The sequence below is a fragment of the Muscardinus avellanarius genome (genome assembly GCF_963383645.1).
Source record: "Muscardinus avellanarius genome assembly, chromosome: 10".
NCBI classification, from domain to species: Eukaryota; Metazoa; Chordata; class Mammalia; order Rodentia; family Gliridae; genus Muscardinus; species Muscardinus avellanarius.
This window is the reverse complement of record NC_137796.1, coordinates 11,725,043-11,748,917: the sequence shown is the minus strand read 5'-3', so window position 1 is coordinate 11,748,917 and position 23,875 is coordinate 11,725,043. Positions and strand designations below refer to the sequence as shown.

At 47.0% G+C, this 23,875-nt stretch overlaps 1 protein-coding gene across 3 annotated transcripts; it reads right to left on the bottom strand.

Annotated features, from left to right (window-relative positions):
* Positions 1-3,360: 3,360 nt before the first annotated feature.
* Positions 3,361-23,771, bottom strand: TMEM170A (transmembrane protein 170A; the record flags this gene model as incomplete). Of its 3 annotated transcripts, XM_080704372.1 has the most annotated exons (4): positions 3,361-3,491; positions 5,424-5,614; positions 22,801-22,840; positions 23,639-23,771. In XM_080704372.1, the coding sequence occupies 4 exons, from the start codon at positions 23,769-23,771 to the stop codon at positions 3,361-3,363; spliced, it is 495 nt and encodes a 164-aa protein (XP_080560498.1). The 3 variants fall into 3 exon arrangements, with proteins under 3 accessions (XP_080560498.1, XP_080560499.1, XP_080560500.1); XM_080704373.1 differs by lacking the exon at positions 22,801-22,840 and having other exon boundaries at positions 5,424-5,594; XM_080704374.1 differs by lacking the exon at positions 22,801-22,840 and having other exon boundaries at positions 5,493-5,594.
* Between the last annotated feature and the right edge of the window lie 104 nt (positions 23,772-23,875).

Here is a 23,875-nt window from a genome sequence, read left to right as displayed (position 1 = left end):
CTGCAAAAAAATAAAAAAGTAAAAAATAAAGAATAAAACAGAGGGCAGGGTGAGTAGCTTGGAGACTGAATGCCCCTGGGTTCCATTCCCAGACCCACAAAAAAATAAATAAATAGAAGAAAAGAAATGCAATTCCAACTCACAGGAATTAAAGTGACTCTTTATTGATAAACAGTAAAATTAGAAATGTCAGTAGAAAAATAAAATTTAAATAATTTCCTATTATACAAAGATTTGATCATTTTGACTGTAGCCATTAGTGTAATAACCTAATACAAAAAGTTAAGCTGATTGGGTCACAACCAACCTCACAGAGTGCGCAAAAAGGAAACGCAGATTCACAAAACTCTGTGGATCGCTGAGGGCACCAGGGCTTCACATTCCAGGAAATGGTTCCTTAGGGAAGGTTGGCGTGTGCTGCGGCCGAGGGAGAACTTAACAGAAACCGGCGCTGTCAGAGAGGACACTGGGATTCCAAGTCAACACGCCATTTACAAACACAGACAAAAAGGAGGATTTGGAGTTAATGACTGGCACGTTCCTCACTCAACATTTCATTAGTAGTATCTTGCTGTAAAAAAAAAAAAATAAGTTAATAGCCCAGAGGCATCTTTCTCATCTAACAATTCATTATGCTTTTGTATTTGAATTTAAGTTTTCACAGAAAGCTTTTTACCACAAATTCCTGGTAAAGAAGCCAAGCCTGGTGGCCCAGGCCTGTAATCCCAGTACTTGGGAGGCTAAGACAGGAGGATCACAGGTTCAAGGCCAGTGGAGAGTAACTTAAGGAGATATGATTTAAAAAGGGGAGGCTGTGGGCATAGCTCAGAGGTCTAGAACGCCCCTGAGTTTAATCCCCTGTACCACAAAAAGTAAAAATTAAGGATTTAAGAAGCTGGGTTTATGGCGGGGAGGGGAAAGACTGCTGGAGGAGTGGGGGTTACATACGTCTCAAAGAAAGTCAGTTGTTGGCAGAAATTCTCAAAAAACTACATATGGTAAGACATTCAACAAATGCCAATATTCTTCATCTGAGCAACTACTGGCCAAAAAAAAAAAAAAAATCTCTATTTGAGACAAGGAAGACAGAAATAAAAAGAAAAAGATAAAAAATGAAAGTGGAGTACATTCTTTACCATCCAAATGGTTTTTCCCTGAATACATTTCAAGCTGCGCAGCCCCAGCTCTATGAAGTCTATATACATTCATTCACGAGAGAATGCTTTGCATACTGGGGTGGATGAGACGTTCAATAGTTTGAAGTTAATTTTATAGCTGAAGTTGTAAAAAAGAGGAGGTCATTGAAATAGATCAAACAAGAAACATGAAAATACAGAGACCTTTCAAAATGCCTGCATTTTTGTGTCTTGGCTCTATAAAAAAAAAAAAAAAAAAAAAAAAAAAACCTTAACATTTTCATCATGAGTCAATACGTTCAAAAATTAGTGTTCCGAGGGAGAGGACCACCAACTACTGGCCCACATGTTGGTGAAATTATAGCCAAAAGGATGTTTTTTGGAAAAGAACTCTAGCGAGAAGCATCCTCCAACCATGATGGCGCCAATCACTCCCCACAGTCAAGGGGACAATACTCCAAGTTTCTTAAACTGAAAGGAAACTTTCCAAAATCACTGCGTCTTGAACTGAGAACTGGAATCTTTAAGTATTTGCTGAAGAAAGACTCGAGCCTCTTGCTGAGGAGTCTGGCAGGACATGAGCTATACCCTACGTGTGGTTTTTGATAAATTAATCGAAAGGAAATGCCCAGTTAATCTTTATGGTCCCTTTGTGATTTTTCTCTGTGACTTTCCCTGGAAAATGTCCACCTCGCTACTTTTAATGAGAAGCCAGAGTGCATATCGCCTTAAATGGAACAGATAAAATGACTTACATATGATCGTAGGGGTTGTTAGTCTTAATCTCACAAGGAAAACGTTAAACATGTGATTACCAGACGCTGTTTTGAAAGCGATAACATTGGCTGGATTCTACACAAAACAGGTTAGTGGTGAGGACCAAGTGGCTTAATTCTTGCAATCCTTTCCCTTTTGAAGGTCACAGTTTTCAGGCCTTTTAAATGAAAAGAATGTTAGGCAGTAGAATAAAAATTAAAACAGTTAAAACCGAATTAAAACAGCTCCTGACATTTAGTTCTCTTTAAGGATGTAAATTCTCTTGAATAAAAAATGCAAAGGGCAGAGCAGGGGCATATCTGCAACTAAAGCCAGGCACCTTCTGGGAGTTGGTACTCAAATACTGCAAAAATGGGCTGAAGAGCCACCACTAGGTAAACACATGAAGACGGAAAAGCCAGTAACTCCGACTCCCGTTTCAGCTACACTTCTACTCCGTCTTGGGTCATCAATAACCCGCAGTCACCAAGAAAAACGAAACCAGAATGCTTGACATACCTTTCTAGAGTCTCAACGTTCAAGGAGTATCCTGACCGATCTTGCTACTGGAGCAAGGTAGTAGGGTATGTCCATTTTCAATCAAACAAAAGTGAGTCAAATTAAGTGATAGCGGAAAGTGAAATAGAAATTCTTTAAGAAAAATTCTCAGCCAGGTGTGATGGTGTGTAGCTGAAGGTCCAGCTGCTCAGGAGGCTGAGACAGGAGGACTGCTTGAGCCCAGGAGTTCAGGGCTAGCCTGGCGACGCAGCAAGACCCCATCTCTTAAAAAAAAAAAAAAAACAGTATAAAAACCAGATTCACATCTCTTAAATACATATAGGAGGTCAGGATAGTTATCCATAGAATGCCACATACTCAGTAATTATCTACGTTAACAGTAGGACCAAAGCCACTACTTGCATCACACTTCATTTTCTTCTTTTTTGCCTGTTACGTGTCACCATATTTGTTCTGAAAGCTCTATTCCACTCAACCAAAGCCTAGTTGGCTTTCCTGTCCTGATGATGTTAGCAAAAAGGAGCTTGCCAAATTTTACCCCGGATTAGATCAGCTAAGGGTTTAGCAGAGCACACTCTGCTCGGCTGAAATAAACCAATATTTTCCACAGTTTCTCTGAAATAGGCAACACTGCGTTTTCTCATAGAACATTGCAGATTGCACCGTAAGGAATGCCAACCGGCAGCGCTGGCGGCCTGGCGTGGCTGCAGGGACGAGCGTGAAGCTTCTTAAGCTTAGTATCTAAAAAAGTGAAGCCAAGAAGCTTGTTTTGTTTTGGCGGAGAGCATGGAGTCCGAGATCTTCAACTGCTGGCGAGCTGCGGTTCTTCACAGTCCTGTCCATCCACGCCGCTCCCGGCCGGGGAGGGAGACCCCACCATCCTCTGTTATGTCTTCTTTTTGAGGAGTCTATGAAATTTAGGTTCAGCGTCACAGCGTAAGGGTGCGTGCTATAGCGTAGCTAAAATCCGTAAAAAGGAGACGAGCACTACACAGAAGGTCTGTCCAGTGCCCAGGGTGAGGGCTTCAAACGGGATCATCTCCTTCCCCGCGGCGCGGTACACTCCCGCGATGGCTGCGCCTGGTTCACAAGGCAAGGGTGTTAGGAAAAAAAGAATGAGGTTAACAAAGTCATAAAAATAGAGCACTTAAAGTTCTACAATAGTCTAGTTTTTTTTTTTTTTTTTTTTTTTTTTGCAGTACTGGGGATGGAACCCAGGGGCATTCTACTTCTGAGCTATACCCCCAGCCCTATTTGTTATTCTTTATTTTGAAACAGGGTCTCACTGAATTGCAAAAGGCCACACTAAGTAGCTGAGGCTGTCTGCAAACTATGATAATCCTGTCTCAGTCTCCCAAATGCTGGGAATACAAGCGTGCACCACCACGCCCAGCTCTATTCTAGGTTTTTAATATTAAAATGTTAACATTAAGCGGGGTGTGGTGCTACACACTTGTAATCCCAGTACTTGGGAAGCTGAGACAGGAGGATCACACAGGTTCAAAGCCAGCTTCTGCTGACTACTGTAGGTTGGTTTATTTGGTTTGTTTATTGTTTTGATTGCACTAGGGATCGAACCCAGAGGCATTCTACCACCAGAACTACATCTCCAGCCCTATTTTATTTTTTTTAAACAGGCTCTTGCTAAATTGTTGAGGCTGGCCTCAAACCCCAAATCCTCCTGTCTCAGCCTCCCAAGTACTGAGATTACAGGCGAGTACCACCATGCCTGGCTTGGGTTTTGTTGTCTGTATTTTTGAGATCGGGTCTTGACATATTACACAGGATGGTCTCAAACTTGCAAACCTCCTGCCTCAGCCTCCCAAGTACTGGGATTACTGGCATGTGCCACCGTGTACACCCGGCTCCAGTTTATACATTTTTAAAACATAATACGAGGGCGTATTAACATATATTAACAAGAAGACAGAACAATAACTAACCAAAAGTCTGTGGTCTTGAACACTTGGCTCTTTCTTTCTTTTTTTATTTACTTATTTTGCAGTACTGGGGATGGAACCCAGGGCATTCTACCTCCAAGCTACACCCCAGTCATTCATATATATATATATATATATATATATATTTTTTTTTTTTTTTCCCCAATACTGGCATGGTGGCACACTCTTGTAATCCCAGCATGCATATGGGAGGCTGAGACAGGAGGATCGTGGTTTCGTGGTTCACGGACAGCCTCAGCTACTTAGTGAGGCCTTTTGCAACTCAGTGAGACCCTGTTTCAAAATAAAGAATAAAAAAATAGGGCTGGGGGTGTTGCTAGGAGGTAGAATGCCCCCTGGATTCCATCCTCAATACCAAAAAGTAAAAAAATAAAAATAGGACTGCAGGTATTGCTTGGAGGGCTGGGAGTGTCAGTCAGAGGTAGAATGCCCCTGGGCTCCATCCCCAGTACCGCAAAAAAAAAAAAAGAAGCAAACTGTGGTTATTACTTAATATAAGCATAATTTTTATTGTGTCCTGTAACATGAGCCAAAAGCCAAGAAAAAAACATAAAAATAACTAATGATATCCATCTTACTCCAATTTCACTCATTTTCAGAGAGTCCTTAGGGTCAGAGGTGGGTCTGAGGAGAAAGAGAACACAAAGCAGGGCCTTCTCAGGCCAAAGATTAGCCAAATGAAGGGGCCTGGGGACAAGAAAAAGCCCAGTACATTAAAAAGTAGGACCTGCGGCTAAAAGACACTTTTTTGGGTTTGTTTTTGGTAGTACTGGGGGTGGAACCCAGGGGCTTTCTACCTCCGGGCTATACTCCCAGACCTATTTGATACTTTATTTGGGAACAGGGTCTCACTAAGTTGCCGGGAGCCTCACTCAGTAGCTGAGGCTGGCTTCGAACCCGTGCGATCCTCCTGTCTCAGCCTCCCAAGCATGGGGATGCCAGCGTGCGCCACCACGCCCGGCAAGACACTCATTCATTTCTACAATGAGTCCTGAAATGAACTGACTAGGCACACGAAACGTTGTGACTGGTATTTTAATGTCTAACATACTTGTCAAGATTCCAGCAGTAATTGGTCCCACGATGCCCATCAGCAGGATGCTTACAGACATGAACCTACCATATTTGTGATGTCTGAGGGTGAAGAGGGCCAGGAGTCCAGCGGGGACATGAAAGAAGAGAGAAGACACCAGTGCCCACAGGAACACACCATACCACATCTCTGCGGGGAGAGCGGGAAGGCTGCGCGTCAGTGACGCCGGGTCCTCGGCGCACCCGGCTGCCTCACCCTGGGCTGCACCGCAGGCTCACGGTGAAATGCCCCGATATGGCGCTTGTTTATTATTAATTAATTAATTTATTTATTTATTTATTTATATTATTTATTTATTTTGGTGGTACTGGGGGTGGAACCCAGGGGCTTTTCTACCTCTGGGCTATACTCCCAGATCTATTTTATACTTTATTTGGAAACAGGGTCTAAGTTGCTGAGAGCCTCACTCAGTAGCTGAGGCTGGCTTTGATCCTCCTGTGTGATCCTCCTGTCTCAGCCTCTCAAGAGCGGGGATTACAAGTGTGCACCACCACGCCCAGCTTATCCTTTTTATTTTATTTTTTTTTCAGTACTGGGGGGATGGAACCCAGGGTCATTCTACCTCCAAGATGCACCCCCAGCCCTATTGTTTATTCTTTATTTTGAAACAGGGTCTCACTGAGTTGCAAAGAGCCTCACTAAGTAGCTGAGGCTGTCCGCAAACCACAATCCTCCTGTCCCAGCCTCCCGATGCCAGGGATTACATGCGTGCGCCACCACGCCCGGCTAATACTGCTGCTTTTAAAGTGGCCAGCACAAGCCAGGTGTGGTGGCGCATGCTTGTAATCCCAGTACTTGACAGGCTGAGACAGGAGGATCGTGGTTCGTGAACAGCCCCAGCACTTAGTGAGGCCCTCTGCAACTCAGTGAGACCCTGTTTCAAAATAAGGAATACAAAATAGGGCTGAGAGTGTAGCTCGGAGGTAGACTACCCCTGGGTTCCATCCCCAGTATGGCAAAAATAAATGAAGTGGCCAGCACACTATGACCCTGGGGTCACCGCCTGGTTTTGCATGAGCCTTATCTGAATCCACTTATAGGACCTGAACACACAGACACTTCCTTGAGCTCTGTCTCAGCCTCACATGCGCTGGGATTACAAGCGTGCGCCACCACGCCTGGCATCTTTTTTTTTTTCTTTTGTGGTGCTGGGGATGGAATCCAGGGCCTCATACATGCTAAGCACAGGTCTGCCACTGAACTCTGAGCCACAGCCCTACCTAATATTCAAATATTTGATCACTAAGACAAGTCTAGTGGCACATGCTTGTACTCTCAGCATTTAGGAGGTGGAGACAGGAGGATTACAGTTTGCAGATTGCCGCAGCTACTTAGTGAGGCCCTTTGCAACTCAGTAAGAACCTGTTTCAAAATAAAGAGTAAAAAAATAAGCCAGGCGTGGTGGCGCACCCTTGTAATCCCAGCTTTTGGGAGGGGGAGACAGGAGGATCGCAGTTCTCGGACAGGCTCAGTACTTAGTGAGGCCCTTTGCATAAAAGTAGGACGTCGGGTGTACCTTGGAGGTAGAATGCCCCTGGGTTCCATCCCTAGTACCGCAAAATAAGTAAATAAGTAAAAATTTAAAAATAAAAATAAAAAATCAGGCTGGGGGTGTAGCTCAGAGGTTGAATGCCCCTGGGTTCCTTCCCCAGACCTAAAAAAAAAAAAAAAAAAAAAAGACAATGCTGTCTATCTTGCCTGCAAGTGACTTTACAGTTGAGTAAATGGCAGGCAGCATTTTTCTCCAATGAGTTTACGGTAAGGCTTTAGAGTCCTTAGAACAGCTCACTAGCTGGCCTTATGGATTGAATGAACAGGACGCATTAGGTAAAATCTGACATTCAAACCTCAAGTCCAAGCCAGGCATGGCGGCGCACACTTGCAATGCCAGCATTGCGAGGTTGAGACAGGAGGACCACAGGTTCACAGCTACCCTCAGCTACTTAGTGAGGCCCTGTTTCAAAATAAAGAATAAAAAATAGGACTGGGGATGTAGCTCGGAGTTAGAATGTCCCTGGGTTCAATCCCCAGTACTGAAATAAATAGATAAATAAAAAGGAAGGCAGGAAGGAAGGAAAGGAAAATAAATCCCAGGTTCACCATTGTCTAGAGGCAAGTACCTGGCAATTTTAGAGCTTAGCAAACAGCTTGACCTGGCAGGGCTCCCCGCCAGGGCACTGCTGCCCTTCCTTCCACCTGCTGACTTTCTGATGTGCGGGCTGCCCTGCCCACGGTAAGACATGGAGCTGCAGCCAGGCATGGTGGCTGTACACTGAGATTACAAGCCTGCATCTCAGTAATTGGGAGGCTGAGACAAGAGGATCGCAGGGTTGAGGACAGCCTGAGCAACTAGTAAGACTCCCATCAACCTAGCGAGACCCTGTTTCAACATAAAAATAAAAATAAAAATAGGGCTAGGGGTGTACCTCAGAGGTAGAACGGATGCCCCTGGGTTCAATCTCTAGTACCACACACACACAAAAAAGATGTGCAGCATCCTTGGCCAGTGGCGCGCCCTCCCCAGTGAGACACCAAAAGCGTGTCTAGACACTGCCAGGTGTCCCCAGAAGGCAACAGTGCCTTGACTGATAACTACTGGCTTGATTGAAGCAGAAAGTTTATAAGAGCAAAGGCAGGTGACGCTCAAAGATGGACAGGGTCACATTATGGGGGTCTTTATTTGTGGTTTGTTTGTTTGTTTATTTTGCGGGTCTGGGGATGGAACCAGGGGCATTTGACCTCCGAGCCACATACCCTGCCCTATTTTTATTCTTTATTTTGAAACCGGGTCTCACTGAGTTACAGAGGGCCTCACTAAATAGCTGAGGCTGAGAACCGTGATCCTCTAGTCTCAGCCTCCCAAGTACTAGGATTACATACATGTGTGAGCCACCACGCCCAGTTTATGGGGTCTTTAAATGCCAGACCAAGGCCTTCGACGTGCAAGCTCTGAAATGCCATAAAGGCTTTGAACAGTGTGGAGCTGTCAGGACCTTACTCCAAAGGCCCGACCTCTGCTCCTCAGAACCTAATCTAGAAGCCACCGTTTGGAGGGTAATTTGGAAGTCATATGTACACAGCCTTTGGGGCAGTGAGTTTATTTCCATGACCAGATCCCACAGGATGCACACAGGCAAGGGCAGAGGTCACAAGAGGCTCCTGGCAGCACAGCAGGCACCGGGCACCAACTGCCTGGCTATCGCTGCGGGTCTCGGGAACTGGCTTCTGTGCATCCACATCATGGGACATCACACAGCCACATCAACACATAAGCCTTCCTGAGGAGCCAGAGAAGCAAGCTGCAAATAGTTACGTGGAATAAGATCCTGCTTTTGTAAAAACAAACAAAATGAATGCCTATGTATCCAGAAGAAAACTCTGGACCTGTTTATATGTAGTAAATAAATAGCTACTATGTAAATAGAAAATGTCCTGAGTGCTTTACAAACACCAATTCATTGAATCCTCAGGACCATCCTTAAGTGCCTGCTATTGATATCCTTTACCAGGGATGAGAACTGAAAGGAGGGAAGGTTAAGACACGGCACTGAGGTGGGCCTGGTGGCACGCTCCTCTAGCTTCAGTACTTAGAGGCTTCCACAGGAGCATCGCAGGTCTCCACCAGCTGCAGCAACCTAGCTAGACCCAGTTTCCGAAAAACAAAAAAAGTAGCCGGGCATGGTGACACATGCTTGTAATCCCCCTGGTATTTGGAGGCTAAGACATGAGGATTGCAGGTTTGCAGCCAGCCCTGGCTACTGAGTGAGGCCCTCTCCAACTTAGTGAGACCCTGATTCAAAAATAAAGAATACAGCTGAGCCGGGCGTGGTGGCGCACCCCCGTGCTTGGGAGGCTGAGACAGGAGGATCGCACAGGTTCAAAGCCAGCCTTAGCTACTTAGTGAGGTTCTCAGCAACTTAGACCTTGTTTCCAAATAAAGTATAGAATAGGTCTGGGAGTATAGCCTGGAGTTAGAAAAGCCCCTGGGTTCCATCCCCAGTAACACACACACACACACAGCTGGATGTGGTGGTATATGCTTGTTTTTTGTTTGTTTGTTTTGTTTTTGGTGGTACTGGGGGTGGAACCCAGAGGCTTTCTACCTCCGGGCTATACTCCCAGATCCATTTTATATTTTATTTGAAAACAGGGTCTCACTAAGTTGCTGAGAGCCTCACTAAGTAGATGAGGCTGGCTATGAACCTGTGTGATCCTCCTGTCTCAGCCTCCCAAGCACGGGGATTACAAGCGTGCGCCACCACGCCCGGCTTGGTGGTATATGCTTATAATCCCAACATTTGGGAGGCTGACACAGGAAGAATTGCAGTTCACAGACAGCCTCAGCTACTACTTAGTGAGGCCCTTTGCAACTCAGTGAGACCCTGTTTCAAAATAAAGAATAAAAATAGGGCTGGGGTTGTTGCTCCAGGGTTCCATCTCCAGTACCGCCAAAAAAAAAAAAAAAAAAAAAAAAAGGACTGAGGGTGTAGCTTGGAGGTAGAATGCCCCTGGGCCCAATCCTCTGTATCGCTAAATATAGATAGATAGATAGATAGATAGATAGATAGATAGATAGATAGGCTGGAGGTGCAGCTCAAGTAGATGCCCCTGGGCTCAATCTCCAGTAGTGCGAGCACACACACACAAACACACATAAATAGGGTTGGGGATATAGCTCAGTACCGTATCCCTAGGTTAAAAACTACACACATACACACACAGGAAGGAAGGAAGGAAGGAAGGAAGGAAGGAAGGAAGGAAGGAAGGAAGGAAAGGAGGGAGGGAAAGATGCATGCACAGGCCCACACTGCCTGCTTGCCCCTGACAGCCACACCCTCACCCTCACCCTCGCCCTCAAGGAGTCACTTGGTATATTAAGATAGGAAAGCCATTATTCCTGGGAAGTGGATAATAATAATTCAATTCTTGCTCTATTTTCAAAATTGGTCAAATTAGCAGCCATGTGTGGTAACACATACTTGTAATCCCTGTACTTGGGAGGCTGAGAAAGGAGGATTGCAGACAGGTTCCAGGACAGCCTCAGATACCAGTGCGACCATTTCCAAATAAAATGGGGCCGGGGGTATAATTCGGAGGTTGAATACTCCTGAGTTCCACCCCTAGCACATGCACACAAAAATTTGTCCAAATTATGTTTATGTACAATTTATATAAAACAATGAGCCCCACATTTATATACAATACACCAGTAAAAAATATCTTTAGCCAGGCGTGGTGGCGCACACTTGTAATCCCAGCGCTTGGGAGGCTGAGACAGGAGGATTGCGCAGGTTCGAAGCCAGCCTCTGCTACTTAGTGAGGCCCTTTGCAACTCGATGAGACCCTGTTTCAAAATACAGAATTAAAAAACAGGGCTGGGGATGTAGCTTGCAGGTAGAATGCCCCTGGGTCGCTTCTCCAGTACTGCAAAACAAAACAAAACAAACAAACAAAAAAAAGCTCAGGAATAGCCAGGCATGGTGGCGCACACTTGTAATCCCAGTACTTGGGAGGCTGAGGCAGGTGGATCGCAGGTCATGGTCAGCCTCAACTACTTAGTGAGGCCCTCCTCACTTAGTGAGACCCTGATTCAAAATAAAAAATAAAATAGGGCTGGGGGTATAGCTCAGAATGCCCCTGGGATCAACTCCCAGTACCAAAACAAACAAACTCAAGATTAATCCGATTGGGATGAACCATGAGAGACTAGGAAAAGGTGTGGGTCTGGGTGGGGGGCATCAGGCGCTTCTCTTGTAACTATCTGCATTGCAAGCACACTGCTGTGTGCCCCCCACCTTAACTAAAGCAGCAGTCCCCACAAGTGTTTTTATTCAGATCACTACGCAGGTTCTCAGCTCTCGCTAGCTGGGCGGGGCAGGGTGGATTGGAGGCGCTGATGGATGAGGATTAGGGGTAGGCAAATCCCCGCACCCCACCCTTGGCCTCTCACTGGTGATGGCTCCAATTCCTTGTTCATCTGGAGTCAAATAAAGCTGTAATTAATACCATACTCTGAATATACCTAAAATAGAGCACCGGGCCTTTTTTTTTTTTTTTTTTGGTGGTACTGGGGATGGAACCCAGAGGCTTTCTACCTCCAGGCTACACTCCCAGACCTATTTTATACTTTATTTGGAAACAGGGTCTCACTAAGTTGCTGAGAGCCTCACTAAGTAGCCGAGACTGGCTTCGAACCTGTGTGATCCTCCTGTCTCAGCCTCCCAAGCGCGGGGATTACAAGGGTGCGCCACCACGCCCCGCTGAGCACCGGGTCTTGTTTTGAGGTTTCTGTTGGTGCCTTGTCCCGGTGTGAACCCAGGGTCTCCTGTGTGTTGGGCAAGTGCTACCAGGACCAGTGGTTCTTAAATGGTTCTTACGACATCTCAGACATGCCCGGCTTAGGGCTCAATGCCTGTTAAAAATACAACTGACTCAGGGTGTTTGGACACTTTTGGTCTGATGAATATCTGTCAGGTAACTACAAAAGGTTTTCAACTCTCTGTGAGATTTGTTTTTTTCTGCGGAACAAGATATATCTTCAGAATAATATTACAGCACTGTTGAAACTGGTCTCTTTTGTTTGATAGTATTTGGTAAAATTAAGAAATAAAAAGAGCCGGATGTGGTGATGCACACTTGTAATCCTGAAGGGTCCAAGAATTGCCCACCAACCCAAATATCGAAGGACTCACAAGAGATGTAAAATGCAAGCGAGGTTTATTGTCCCAGCTAGCCAGGGGTCCAGACCAAGGCACTATGGCCGAGGTTCGACCCTCCCCACTCCACGCTCTGAATTTTATAACCCTAGGAGGGAGTGGTTACACACGTCAGAGCCCGCCAACCTTAGAATACAACCAATCAGATACAAGGACAAACAAGTACAACCAATAATTTTAAAACATGCATCCACACACGTCAGAGCCTGCTCTGCCTTTCCCACCCACCTTGGCTGGGCCAGGCTTATCTCTGCACTGAAGAACAGATTATCTCTGCACTGGAGAGCAGATTAGCCTGGCCTTGTTTGCTGATCTAGCTCAGAGATATGGGGATGGGGGGTCCCATTTACAAAGACCTTGGCCGGCAAGCTGGAGATTAGAGGCTTTGACCTGGTGGGTCCCCTACCCTTGTCCTTGGATGGATCTTGATTTTATTTCCAATCCTACCCTACTTCTATCTTAACTATATTTTAATACCTTATTTCTAATCCTAATATGGGAGAAGACTTCTCTAGTTAACTTCTCATATAGGGGGGGAAAGCACTTCTTCCAGCCTGCTTTCCAGCACCCCTACAATCCTAGTACTTGGGAGGCTGAGACAGGAGGATCTCAAGTTCACAAGTTTGAAGCCGCCTCAGCAGCTTAGTGAGGGTCTCAGCAACTTAGTGTAGCTACTTAGTGAGGCCCTCCTTAGGGAGACCCTGTTTCAAAATTAAGAATAAGCCAGGTGTGGTGGCACGTGCTTGTAATCCCCATGCTTGGGAGGCAGAGACAGGAGGATCGCACAGGTTCGAAGCCAGCCTCACTGGTTTAAGAGACCCTGTTTCCAAATAAAAATATAAAATAGATTGGGAGTATAACCCAGAAGTAGAAGGGTCCCATCCCTAGTACCATCAAAAAATAAAAATTAAAAATTTTTTTAAAAAAGGGCTGGGGAGTAGCTCACAGGTAGAATGCCCCTGTGTTCGATCCCCAGTACCTCAAAACAAGAAACAAAAAATCATGTTTAAATGACATAATATTGAGTCGTACGTGGTGGGTACACTTGTAATCCCAGTACTTGGGAGGCTGACATAGGAGGATCACACTTGTTCAAAGCCAGCCTCAGCTACTTAGGCTCTCAGCAGCTTAGTGAGACCGTTTCCAAATAAAATATAAAAAAGGTCTGGGCATATAGCGTGGAGGTAGAAAGCCCCTGGGTTCCACCCTCAGTAACATACACACACACAAATAATAATATGGAGTATTAAGTAAATAAATACTCATGTCTCAAGCTTAAAAATTAGGCATATATGGGTGTATTCATTCGAGTCACCCCTCCATGCCAGTCTGGTATGGAGCTGTATTTCCATTTTCTGTATTTCTATGTTTTTAATAAACTTCTTTAAATCTTCATATATAGAGAACTTCTATATACATATAAGCTACTGCTTTTACTCCACTCAAGAGACACCGCAGCTGTCCAGTTGATGGCAGCACTTGGGACCTGGGGCAGGGCTCTCCACCCTCAGTACTCTGGTTCCGCCTCTCTTCCGCTGGCCACTAAGCCCAGCTGTTCTCAGCTCCCACCATCCAGGAGTCTGGTCACAAGGGGTTGCTGCGCCTGGGTCCAAGTTCGGCTTCTCCCTAATCAAATCCCTCCTTTCTGGGCAGCCACTGAGGTGCCTGGCTCAGTCGGAGCAACCGGGCCCCCACAGGGCCCCGGTGTGTCCCTCACTGTGGACGCAACCCCAAGCCACCGCTCAGCCTGCATGCTCCCTTCCAGGGTAGAAGCGCGGGCTGCAAAGCCGAGGCCTCACCTTGAGCCGCTCTGCACCCTCACACCTGAAGAAAAGTCCTACAGAAACACAGAGGCCACGGCTCATCAGGGAACAGAGGATGTGCCCACCTCCGAGATCTCAGAGTGGTCCAACCTGACACCACAGAGCCAGTGCCGCCGACTGCCACCTCTGATGGCCCCTGCCGCTCACAGGAAGCCAAGGTGCTGCGGGAGCGCAGCCTCGGCCTGGCTGCCACGCGGCCCCGGGACAGGGAGCTGGCACCTGGACCCTGAAAGCTCCGGAGACACCCCAAGTTGGTGCCATCTATAAAACTAGCCCACAAGCATGTGGCGCAGGCCTGTAATGGGAGGCTGAGACAGGAGGATCACGGTTCCCAGAAAGCCTCAGCTACTTAGGCCCTCTGCAACTCAGTGAAACCCTGTTTCAAAATAAAGAATAAACAATAGGTTTGGGGGGTGTAGCTTGGAGGTAGAATGCCCCTGGGTTCCATCCCCAGTACCAAAAAAAAAAAAAAAAGTAAAATGGAGCTGTTGTTTAAGCTACACACTAGATTAATACCACGCACTAGGGAGTGTGTGGTATTTTGTTACGGTCCCCTGAGCTAAGTCCATTCCCACCTCTCCCCGAGTAGCGTGGGCCCAAGGAGCTCTATCCAGCGAAGGCCCACATCTCCTTTCCCTAAAAGCTTACAGGGAGCCTGTCTGAGGACCTGCTCAGCGGGTCAGCACCTCCTGAGCTGCTGAGGGAATGCACACTGCTCTCCCACAGCCCAGAGCCACGGCCATTAGCCGCTTCGGTGCCTACATATTTTATAGAGCACCACTGAAGTCGCTGTGGGTAGGGAAAAGAGGCGCTATCAGAGGAGAAATTCAGTTTATAAAAGCACTTTTCTGATGGATGGGATCCTTACAGGACTCAGAGCAAAGGCGAACCCAGATCTATAAAACACCTCTTAAAACACTAAGTGATTTCCCTTTAATCTCCTGCACCTTAATTTGCCATCTATTTAATCGCTTTTTATTGATCATCATCTAGCGCTTTCCATTCCCTGGCTCAGCATGGTCCCCCACGTCTCCTAGGACTTCCTTGCTCGGCTTCAAACCCAGCCCATGACTTCAGCTTTGTTTACCTTGGCAGCTATGTTGGGCAGCTATGTTGGACAGAACTTGTTTTGGCGCTGGGTTTTGTGTGTGTGTGTGTGTGGGGGGGGTTCTGTGAATGGAACCCAGGGGCATTTGACCTCCGAGCCATACCCCCTGCTCTATTTTTTATTCTTTATTTTGAAACCAAGTCTCACTGAGTTGCAGAGGGCCTCACTAAGTAGCTGAGGCTGTCCGCGAACCGCGATCCTCGGTGAATGCTGGGATTACAAGCGAGCGCCACCACGCCCGGCATGGTGCTGGGTTCTAGAAACTGAGAAGTTCAGGGAAGAGAGGAGGGCCTGCACGCAGGGTCACCCCACGGCAGAGGGTGTCCCGTGAGGGGGAGGGCAGAGCCAGGGAGAAGGGCACTTCATAGAGAAACCCCACCGTGACCATGACAACAGGAATCCTTTCCCCACCTCTCGTACATTTGCCCTGGGGGTTAAGTTCCAAGGTATAAAGGCGGGGCCACATGCAAACCTCAGCAGTGAAGGCACAAGGCCTCCCTTGGGTGAAGGACAATCAGATAAGTGATTTGCATAAGAGATTTTATTATAAAGAGAAAAGAACCAGACGTGGTGCCTCTAGAAGCCAGACAGGAAAGGAAACAAGTTCTTCCTGACATGTGTCACAGCCCGGGGACACCTTCGTTTTTGTTTTTGTTTTTGGTACTAAAGATTGAACCAGAGGCATCCTACCTCTGAACTAAACAACCAGTGCTAATTTATTTATTTATTTATTTATTTATTTATTTATTTATTTTTGGTGGTACCGGGGGTGGAACCCAGAGGCTTTCTACTTCCGAGCTATACTCCCAGACCCATTTTTATATTTTATTTGGAAACAGGGTCCCACTAAGTTGCTGAGAGCCTCACTAAGTAGCTGAGGCTGGCTTCGAACCTGCACGATCGTCCTGTTTCAGCCTCCCAAGCGCAGGGATTACAAGCGTGCGCCACCACACCCAGCCGCTAATTTATTTTTTATTTTTATTTTGAAACAGGGTCTCAGTAGGTTGATGAGCCTCATTACTTGCTGAGGCTGTCCTCCAACCTGAGATCGTGTTGTCTCAGCCTCCCAAGTACTGGGATTACAAGCAGGCACCATCATGCTTGACAACACCTTGGTTTTAAACTTGTAAGAGCAAATTTGGACTTCTGACCTCTAGAACTGTAAAATGATAAAATCTGTAATCAGCTGCTAAGTTTGTGGGAAATAACTACAATAGCAATAACAAACTAATATACACACTAAGAATTCACTCATTAGTCAAATATTTCTTGAGCAGGGTATGGTTACGCGTGCCTGCAATCCCAGTACTCGGGAGGCTGATACAGAGGAACCCAGGTTTGAAGACAGCCTCAGCAAATAGCGAGGCCCTCATCCACCTAGTGAGACTGTGTTTCAAAATAAAAAATAAATAGGGCTGAGGGTGCAACTCAGAGGTAGTACGCCGGGGGGTCCAATCCCCTGTGTCCCCCAACACACACACTGCTTGAGCACGTTTCTATAAGCTAGGCATATCAGTGAAAAACTAACAAAAGACGGAGATCCTTCATCTCAAAGTGTTTATAGCTTCCTTTTTGGTACTGAGAATTGAATCCAGAGGCATTCTACCTTCAAGCTACACCCTAGCCTAATTTTTTTTTATAACTTATTTGGAAACAATAAGTTAAATTGCTAAGGCTGGCTTTGAACCTGCGATCCTCCTGTCTCGGCCTCCCGGATACTGGGATTGCAAGCCTGTGCGACCACGCTCGGCTGACCCCTGGTTTCTGAAGTGTGTCCTGGCCCACTCAGCCCGCGGTCTCTTGGTCCTACCCTGGCCTGTTTGACCTGAGCTTACACATCCATTCTCCAGCCAATCAGTGCTACTGGGTACAGGGTTTCTTGTTGGGATGATGGGATGAAAATATTCCTGAATGGATGTGGTGAGAGTCGCACAACACTGAAACACACTAAAAACCACTGGAGTATGAAAGCTCGCGCGCACGCGTGCACACACACACGCACGCACGCACGCACGCACGCACACACGAAGCCAGACCTCCCTCCTCTGCTTAAACCCTCCAATACTGCCCCCTTCAGAGTCTGAACTCACCTCCTCCCCTCTCCCTTGCCCACACGCTCCATCCAGGAACACTTGGTGCTCGCTCTTTCTTTCTTTCTTTCTTTCTTTCTTTCTTTCTTTCTTTCTTTCTTTCTTTCTCTCGTATTGGGGATTGAATCTAGAGGCATTCAACCTCTGAGCTACAACCTCAGCCCTATTTATTTATTTATTTATTTATTTATTTATTTATTTTGTTTTGAAAAAGGGTCTTGCTAGGTTGCTGAGAGTCACTACTTGTCCTTGAACCTGCGATCCTCCGGGCTCAGCTTCCCAAGTACTGGGATTACAGACGTGCGCCACCACGCCAGCCCCGAGGTTTCTTTTTTTTTTTTTTTTTTTTTTTTTTTGGTGGTACTGGGGTTCCTGGAAGCCCTTCTACCTCCGGGCTACACTCCCAGACCTCTTTTTACATTTTATATTTGGAAACAGGGTCTCCTAAGCCAGCGCGCGCGGCCGGCTGGCTTCGAACCTGCGCGATCCTCCTGTCTCTGCCTCCCAAGCGCGGGGATTACAAGCGTGCGCCACCACGCCCGGCCCCGAGGTTTCTTAACCAAGCTCCCGTCCAGGGCCTCTGGATCTGCGGCTCCCTGGTCCAGAACACTGTCCTGCAGGACTGCGGCTTGCTCCTGCCTCGGATCTCTGCTCCGCCCTCCCCATCATCCAGGCCTTCCTGATCACTCCCTGCCCCTCACAGGCCACTCTAATGCCCCTGCCCTGTCCCCCCCCCCACCAGCTGTCTCCTCTCCCTCCTCCCCCACTGGAATGAAGGGACTGCTTTGTTCTCCAAGGCATCCTTACTTGCTTCCCAGAAAGCAGCAGGGACACAAAACAATCAATGAGAAATTACCCGTTGAGTAAATGACGAAATGACAGGTGCAAGTGTACCCCACTGCTCTCTTTCTTTCTTTCTCTCTCTTTTTTTTTTTTTTTTGGTAATGGGGATTAAGTCCAGGGGAATTCTACCTCTGGGCTATATACAGCCAGCCCTTTTTATTTTTTGTTTCTGAAACAAGGTCTCACTAGGTCACTGAGAGTCTGCTATGTTGCTGAGATGTCCTCGAGCCTGTTCTCCTGTGTCTGCCTCCTGAGTACTGGGGTTACAGGTGCCACCACACCAGGTTTGTGACCCATTCCTGACTCCAGCAACAGCAAAACTAAAACATTAGTTTAACTACTACAAAATGCACTTTTAGTTTTAGATTAGCTATTACAAAATACATTTTGACCTTGATTTTATGTAATACTTATCTTCAGAAAATGAATGTCAAGCCGGGCGTGGTGGCGCACGCTTGTAATCCCAGCATTTGGGAGGCTGAGACGGGAGGATCGCGGTTCGTGGACAGCCTCAGCTACTTAGTGAGGCCCTCTGCAACTCAGTGAGACCTGGTTTCAAAATAAAGAATAAAAAATAGGGCAGGGGTGTAGCTCGGAGGTCGAATGCCCCTGGGTTCCATCCCAGACCTGCAAAATGAAAAAAGAAAAAAAAGAACGAAAATGAATGTCATAGCTGGGCACAGGGGCCTATACCTGGAATCTCAGAAACTCAGGAGGCCAGGCAGGAGGATCACAAGTTCGAGGTCAGTCTGGGCAACCTGGCAAGCTCCTGTCTCAAAATGAAAAATAAAAAGAGCTGAAGATGTAGCTCAGTGGTAGGGTATCCCTAGGTTTAGTGTACGCTATCACAAAATTTGGGGGGAAAAAAAGAGCGAGAAAGAGAAGTAAAAAAGGTACAAGGGAAATGAATGTCATTACTGATACAAGGTTTGCCTCTCCTGACATCCAGACTTGTTAAAAATAACAAAAGTAATCTGAACAACTTGGAATAAGAGGGTTAGGCAGAAATCTTAAGTGGCTAAATTGCAGGTTAAAAAAAAAAAATCAATTCAAAGCTTCCTGGTAAGATAAGCCACAGAATGTTTCGGCGCAATGATTTTGCCATAATGAGTTGGCGTAAACTACAAGTAACCTTTTCTGTGGGACCAAAATAGAAACGAAGCCAGATTCAGAACACTGAAGGAAATATCTGATAAGCAGAGCTTGGTGCCTCAAAACAGTCAAACGACACGTACCTGTTATACCAGCATCCCGGCTAGGGATGAGACAGGACAGGGAAAGCTGTATTTACCACCACGCTCTCATTAACTTAAGGTCAAGGGCTATTCTCATTATTTATTTATTTATTTAGCGATACTGAAGATAAAACCCAGGGGCATTCTACCTCTGAGCTGCACCCCCCAGACCTTTTTATATTCTTTATTTTGAAACAGTGCCACGCTGAGTTGCAAAAGGGCCTCACTAAGTAGCTGAAGCTGTCTTCAAACCGCAATCCTCCTGTCTCAGCCTCCCATATGCTGGGAACAAGCGTGCGCCACCTTTTATTTTATTTTTTGGTGGTGCTGGAGATTGAACCCAGGGCCTCTGGCATGCTAGGCAAGCATTCTACCACTGAACTATATCCCCAGCCCCATGCTTCAGACATATTTATGCCCCAGCCAGAGTCTGCACTTAGATGTATACTTGCTAAGTGAATGATCCTTGGTAATCAACATCCTCTCGTTACACATTCACAAGTGCAACGATAAACTCAAGCACATACTGTAGTTTAATATTTTCATGACATCCAGGCATGGTGGCATACGCTTGTAAACCCAGTACTTGGGAGGCTGACACGGGAGGATCAGAGTTTTTTGTTTTCTTTTTAATTCTACTTTTGTGGTACTACGGATGGAACCCAGGGCTTTCTTCCTCTGGGATACACTCCCAGACCTATTTTTTATGTTTAATTTGGAAACAGTCTCACTAAATTGCTAAAAACCTCACTAAGTAGCTGAGGTTGACTTCAAACCCGTGCGATCCTCCTGTCTCAGCCTCCCAAGTACTGGGATTACAAGCGTGCGCCACCACGCCCGGGTAAGATCACAGTTTTGAGGCCAGCCTCCGCAATCAATGTAGCAATAAAAAGGGCTAGTGTTAGCCGGCCATGGTAGCACACGCCTGTGTGTGTGTGTGTGTGTGTGTGTGTGTGTGTGTGTGTGTACTGGGGATGGAATTCAGGAGCCTTCTAATTACAGGCTATACTCCCAGTCCTATTTATATTTTATTTGGAAACAGAGTCTCACTGAGTTGCCAACAGCCTAAGTAGCTGAGGCTGGCTTCAAACCTGCACCATCCTCCTGTCTCCGCCTCCAAAGTGCTGGGCATACAAGCATGTGCCACAATGCCCACTAATACATGCTTGTAATCCCAGCATTTAGGAGGCTGAGACTGGAAGATCATGGTTTGCAAACAGCCTCAGCTACTTAGTAAGGCCCTTTGCAACATAGTTAAGACCCTGTTCCAAAAAAAATAAAGAATAAACCAGGCGCGGTGGCGCACACTTGTAATGCCAGCATTCGGGAGACTGAGATGGGAGGATCGCGGTTTGCGGACAGCCTCAGCTACTTAGTGAGGCCCTCTGCAACTCAGTGAGACCCGGTTTCAAAATAAAGTATAAAAAAATAGGGCAGGAGATGTAGCTCAGAGGTCGAATGCCCCTGGGTTCCATCCTCAGACCCGCAAAAATAAATAAATAAATAAATAAATAAATAAATAAATAAAATAAAGAATAAAAAACTAAGGCTGGGGGAGAGGCTCAGAGATAGAATGCCTCTGGCTTCCATCCCAAGTACCGTAAAAAAAAAGAGAGAGAGAGACAGACAGGGGGAGAGAGAGAGAGAAAGAGGGAGAGAGAGGGAGAGAGATAGGGAGAGAGAGAGAGAGAGAAAGAAACAAGCATAGAAGAACTACTCTAAGTTAAATGAGACTAAAGAGACAGGACAACTAAATGCAATATTCAATGGCGCGCGCGCGTGCGCGAGCGTGTGTCTTACTGGACACTGAACACAGGGGCATTCAATCTCCAAGCTTCAACCCCAGCCCTATTTTATTTTTATTTTGAAACACAGTCTCACTAGGTTGATGAGTCTCACTACTTGCTGAGGCTGTCCTTGAACCTGCGATCTTCCTTTCTCTGCCTTCCAAGTACTGAGATTACAGATGTGCGCCACCATGCCCAGCTTTGATCTTTGATTAAATCCTGGAATTAAAAAAAAAAAGAAAAAAATCTCTTTGATCAATGGGGTGGGGGAGACATGTATATTAGTCTATCAATGTTAAATATCTTAAGAGTGCCATAATCTTGTAACTATAACAGAAAATGTCTTTTTTTTTTTTTTTTTTTTTCAGGTCTGGAGATGGAACCCACCCAGGGGCATTCGACCTCCGAGCTACACCCCCTGCCCTATTTTTTTATTCTTTATTTTGAAACCGGGTCTCACTGAGTTGCAGAGGGCCTCACTAAGTAGCTGAGGCTGTCCACGAACAGTGATCCTCCGGTCTCAGCCCCCCAAATGCTGGGATTACAAGCGTGCGCCATCACGCCCGGCTTAGAAAATGTCCTTGTTTTAGCATCAAGTGCCAGGAATTCTGCAACTTCCTTTGAAAGGATGCCACAGAAAGTTAAAATGTGATGTGTATGCACATATATAGAGAATCAAATTATAGCCATGTATCCTCATAATGATGAGTCAAGCAGACCATGTTGGTCCCATAAAATTATAATGTAGCCTAAAGCCAGCAAGGTGGCCCATACATGTAATCCTAGTACTTGAGAGGCTGAGACAGGAGGATCACAGGTTCAAGGACAGCATCAGCAAGTAGTGAGACTCTCATCAAACTAGTAAGACCCTGTTTCAAAAATACAAATAAGCCGGGCACGCTTATAATCCCTGTGCTTGGGAGGCTGAGACAGGAGGATCGCACAGGTTCGAAGCCAGCCTCAGCTATTTAGTGAGGCTTTCAGCAACTTAGTGAGACCCTGTTTCCAAATAAAATATAAAAAAGGTCTGGGAGTATAGCCCGGAGGTAGAAAGCCTCTGGGTTCCACCCCCAGTACCACCAAAAAAAAATAAATAAATAAAAATAATAATAATAATAATACAAATAAATCCAGGTGTAGTGGCACATGATTATAATCCCAGTACTTAAAGTCTGAGACAGGAGGACTGGCAGGTTTGAGGCCACTCCCAGCTACTTAGTGAGGCCCTTTGCAACTCAGTGAGACCTTGTTTCAAAAGAAAGAATGAAAAAATAGGGCTGGGAGTATCACTCTGAGGTAGAATGCCCCTGGGTTCCATCCTCAGTACCACAATAAATAAATAAATAAATAAATAAATAAATAAATAAATATAGGGCTGGGGGTACAGCTCAGAGGTAGAATGTCTCTGGGTTTAATCTTGAGTACCACGCACACAATACTAAAAATAACACCACCACTACTACTACTACTACTACTACTACTACTAATAATAATAATAATAATAATCCGGGCATTGTGGTGCACCCTGTAGCCTCAGCTACTTAGTGAGGCCTTTTGCAACTCATTGAGACCCTGTTTCAAAATAAGGAATTTAAGAAATAGGGTTAGGGGTGTCGCTTGGAGGTAGAATGCCCCTGGGTTCCGTCAAAATCAATAAGTAAATAAATAAGATAAAAATAGTGTAGATTGCCCCTGGGTTCCTGTGCGGGAAAATCGCGAGGCAGGTGATCCACAGCAAGTCCCAGGTGTCCACTGACCGGCGCCTGGCAGTCGCTGCCAGTGGATGCAAAATCACAGGAGCCTGGCTTAAGACTGCGGGTGGGGGCAGCAAGCCACCCCGTCCGCCTGCGCTGGGCACGGTCTCGGGCCGGTCCCTTGTTTACTAAATCAAGGTATCAACCAACTCTGCCGGTGTCCAGAAAGTCTCCTTCAATTGCCACTGGCCTGCGATCTCGTCTTTAAAGATGGAACACAAATAACTCTGCCTGCCCTCCCTTCAAAGCCTTTATGAATCTTCCTAGAGGAGGTAAAGCCTCCTCCCCTGGACCTCCTCAGCACCGACAGTCCTAACCTGTCCTACGACTTTGAAAGCCCCTCTACCCGGCCCAGCGGACGCCCAGGTGGGGTCAGAGGGATGCCAAAGAAGCCGTGTCCACGATCCTGAGCCCGGCAACAGGTCTCCGCGAGTGATTCCTAGAAAGCCGAGCTGGATGGAGGAGGGGGTGGGTTGGAGCCGCGCCGGCGGCCGGGCTCCTGGAGCAGGGGCTGGGGCCACGGGCCAGACACGGACAAGCCAGGCGGGGACGGCCCGAGCCCAGCTCCCCCAAAGGACGAGGCGCCATTGTGCACGGCCACCGAGCCGGTGCGACCGGAAACCCCGAAGGGCGCGACCGTCCACCCCCCCCGCGGCCGCTCCCGAGGACCTCGGCCCAGCGCGGGCCGGGGAGGCCGCGCCCCGGAACCTGCGGGGAAGAGACCCGGGCGGGGGGACCCGGGGCCGGAACCTTTGTGCGGGAGCGCGGCTCCCACCCGGCGGGCGGCGGCGGGGCGCAGCGCGGGGCGGGGCCGTACCTGGGAAGGAGCAGAGAGAAGTGGAGTTGGGGCACAGGGTCCCGTTGCCCACCCGCGGCACGAGCTTCAGGCTGAGGATCTGCTGCAGGAGTCCGGCCGAAGCCCCGCTGCCGCCGCTCCCCTCGCGCTCCATCTCGTCGCCATTCACCGCAGAGAGTTGCGGGGAGGGCGTCCCGAGTGCTGCAGAGCTCGGCTCCCCGCGCCTCCGCCGCCTCGGCGTCACACGCGGCCCCCGAG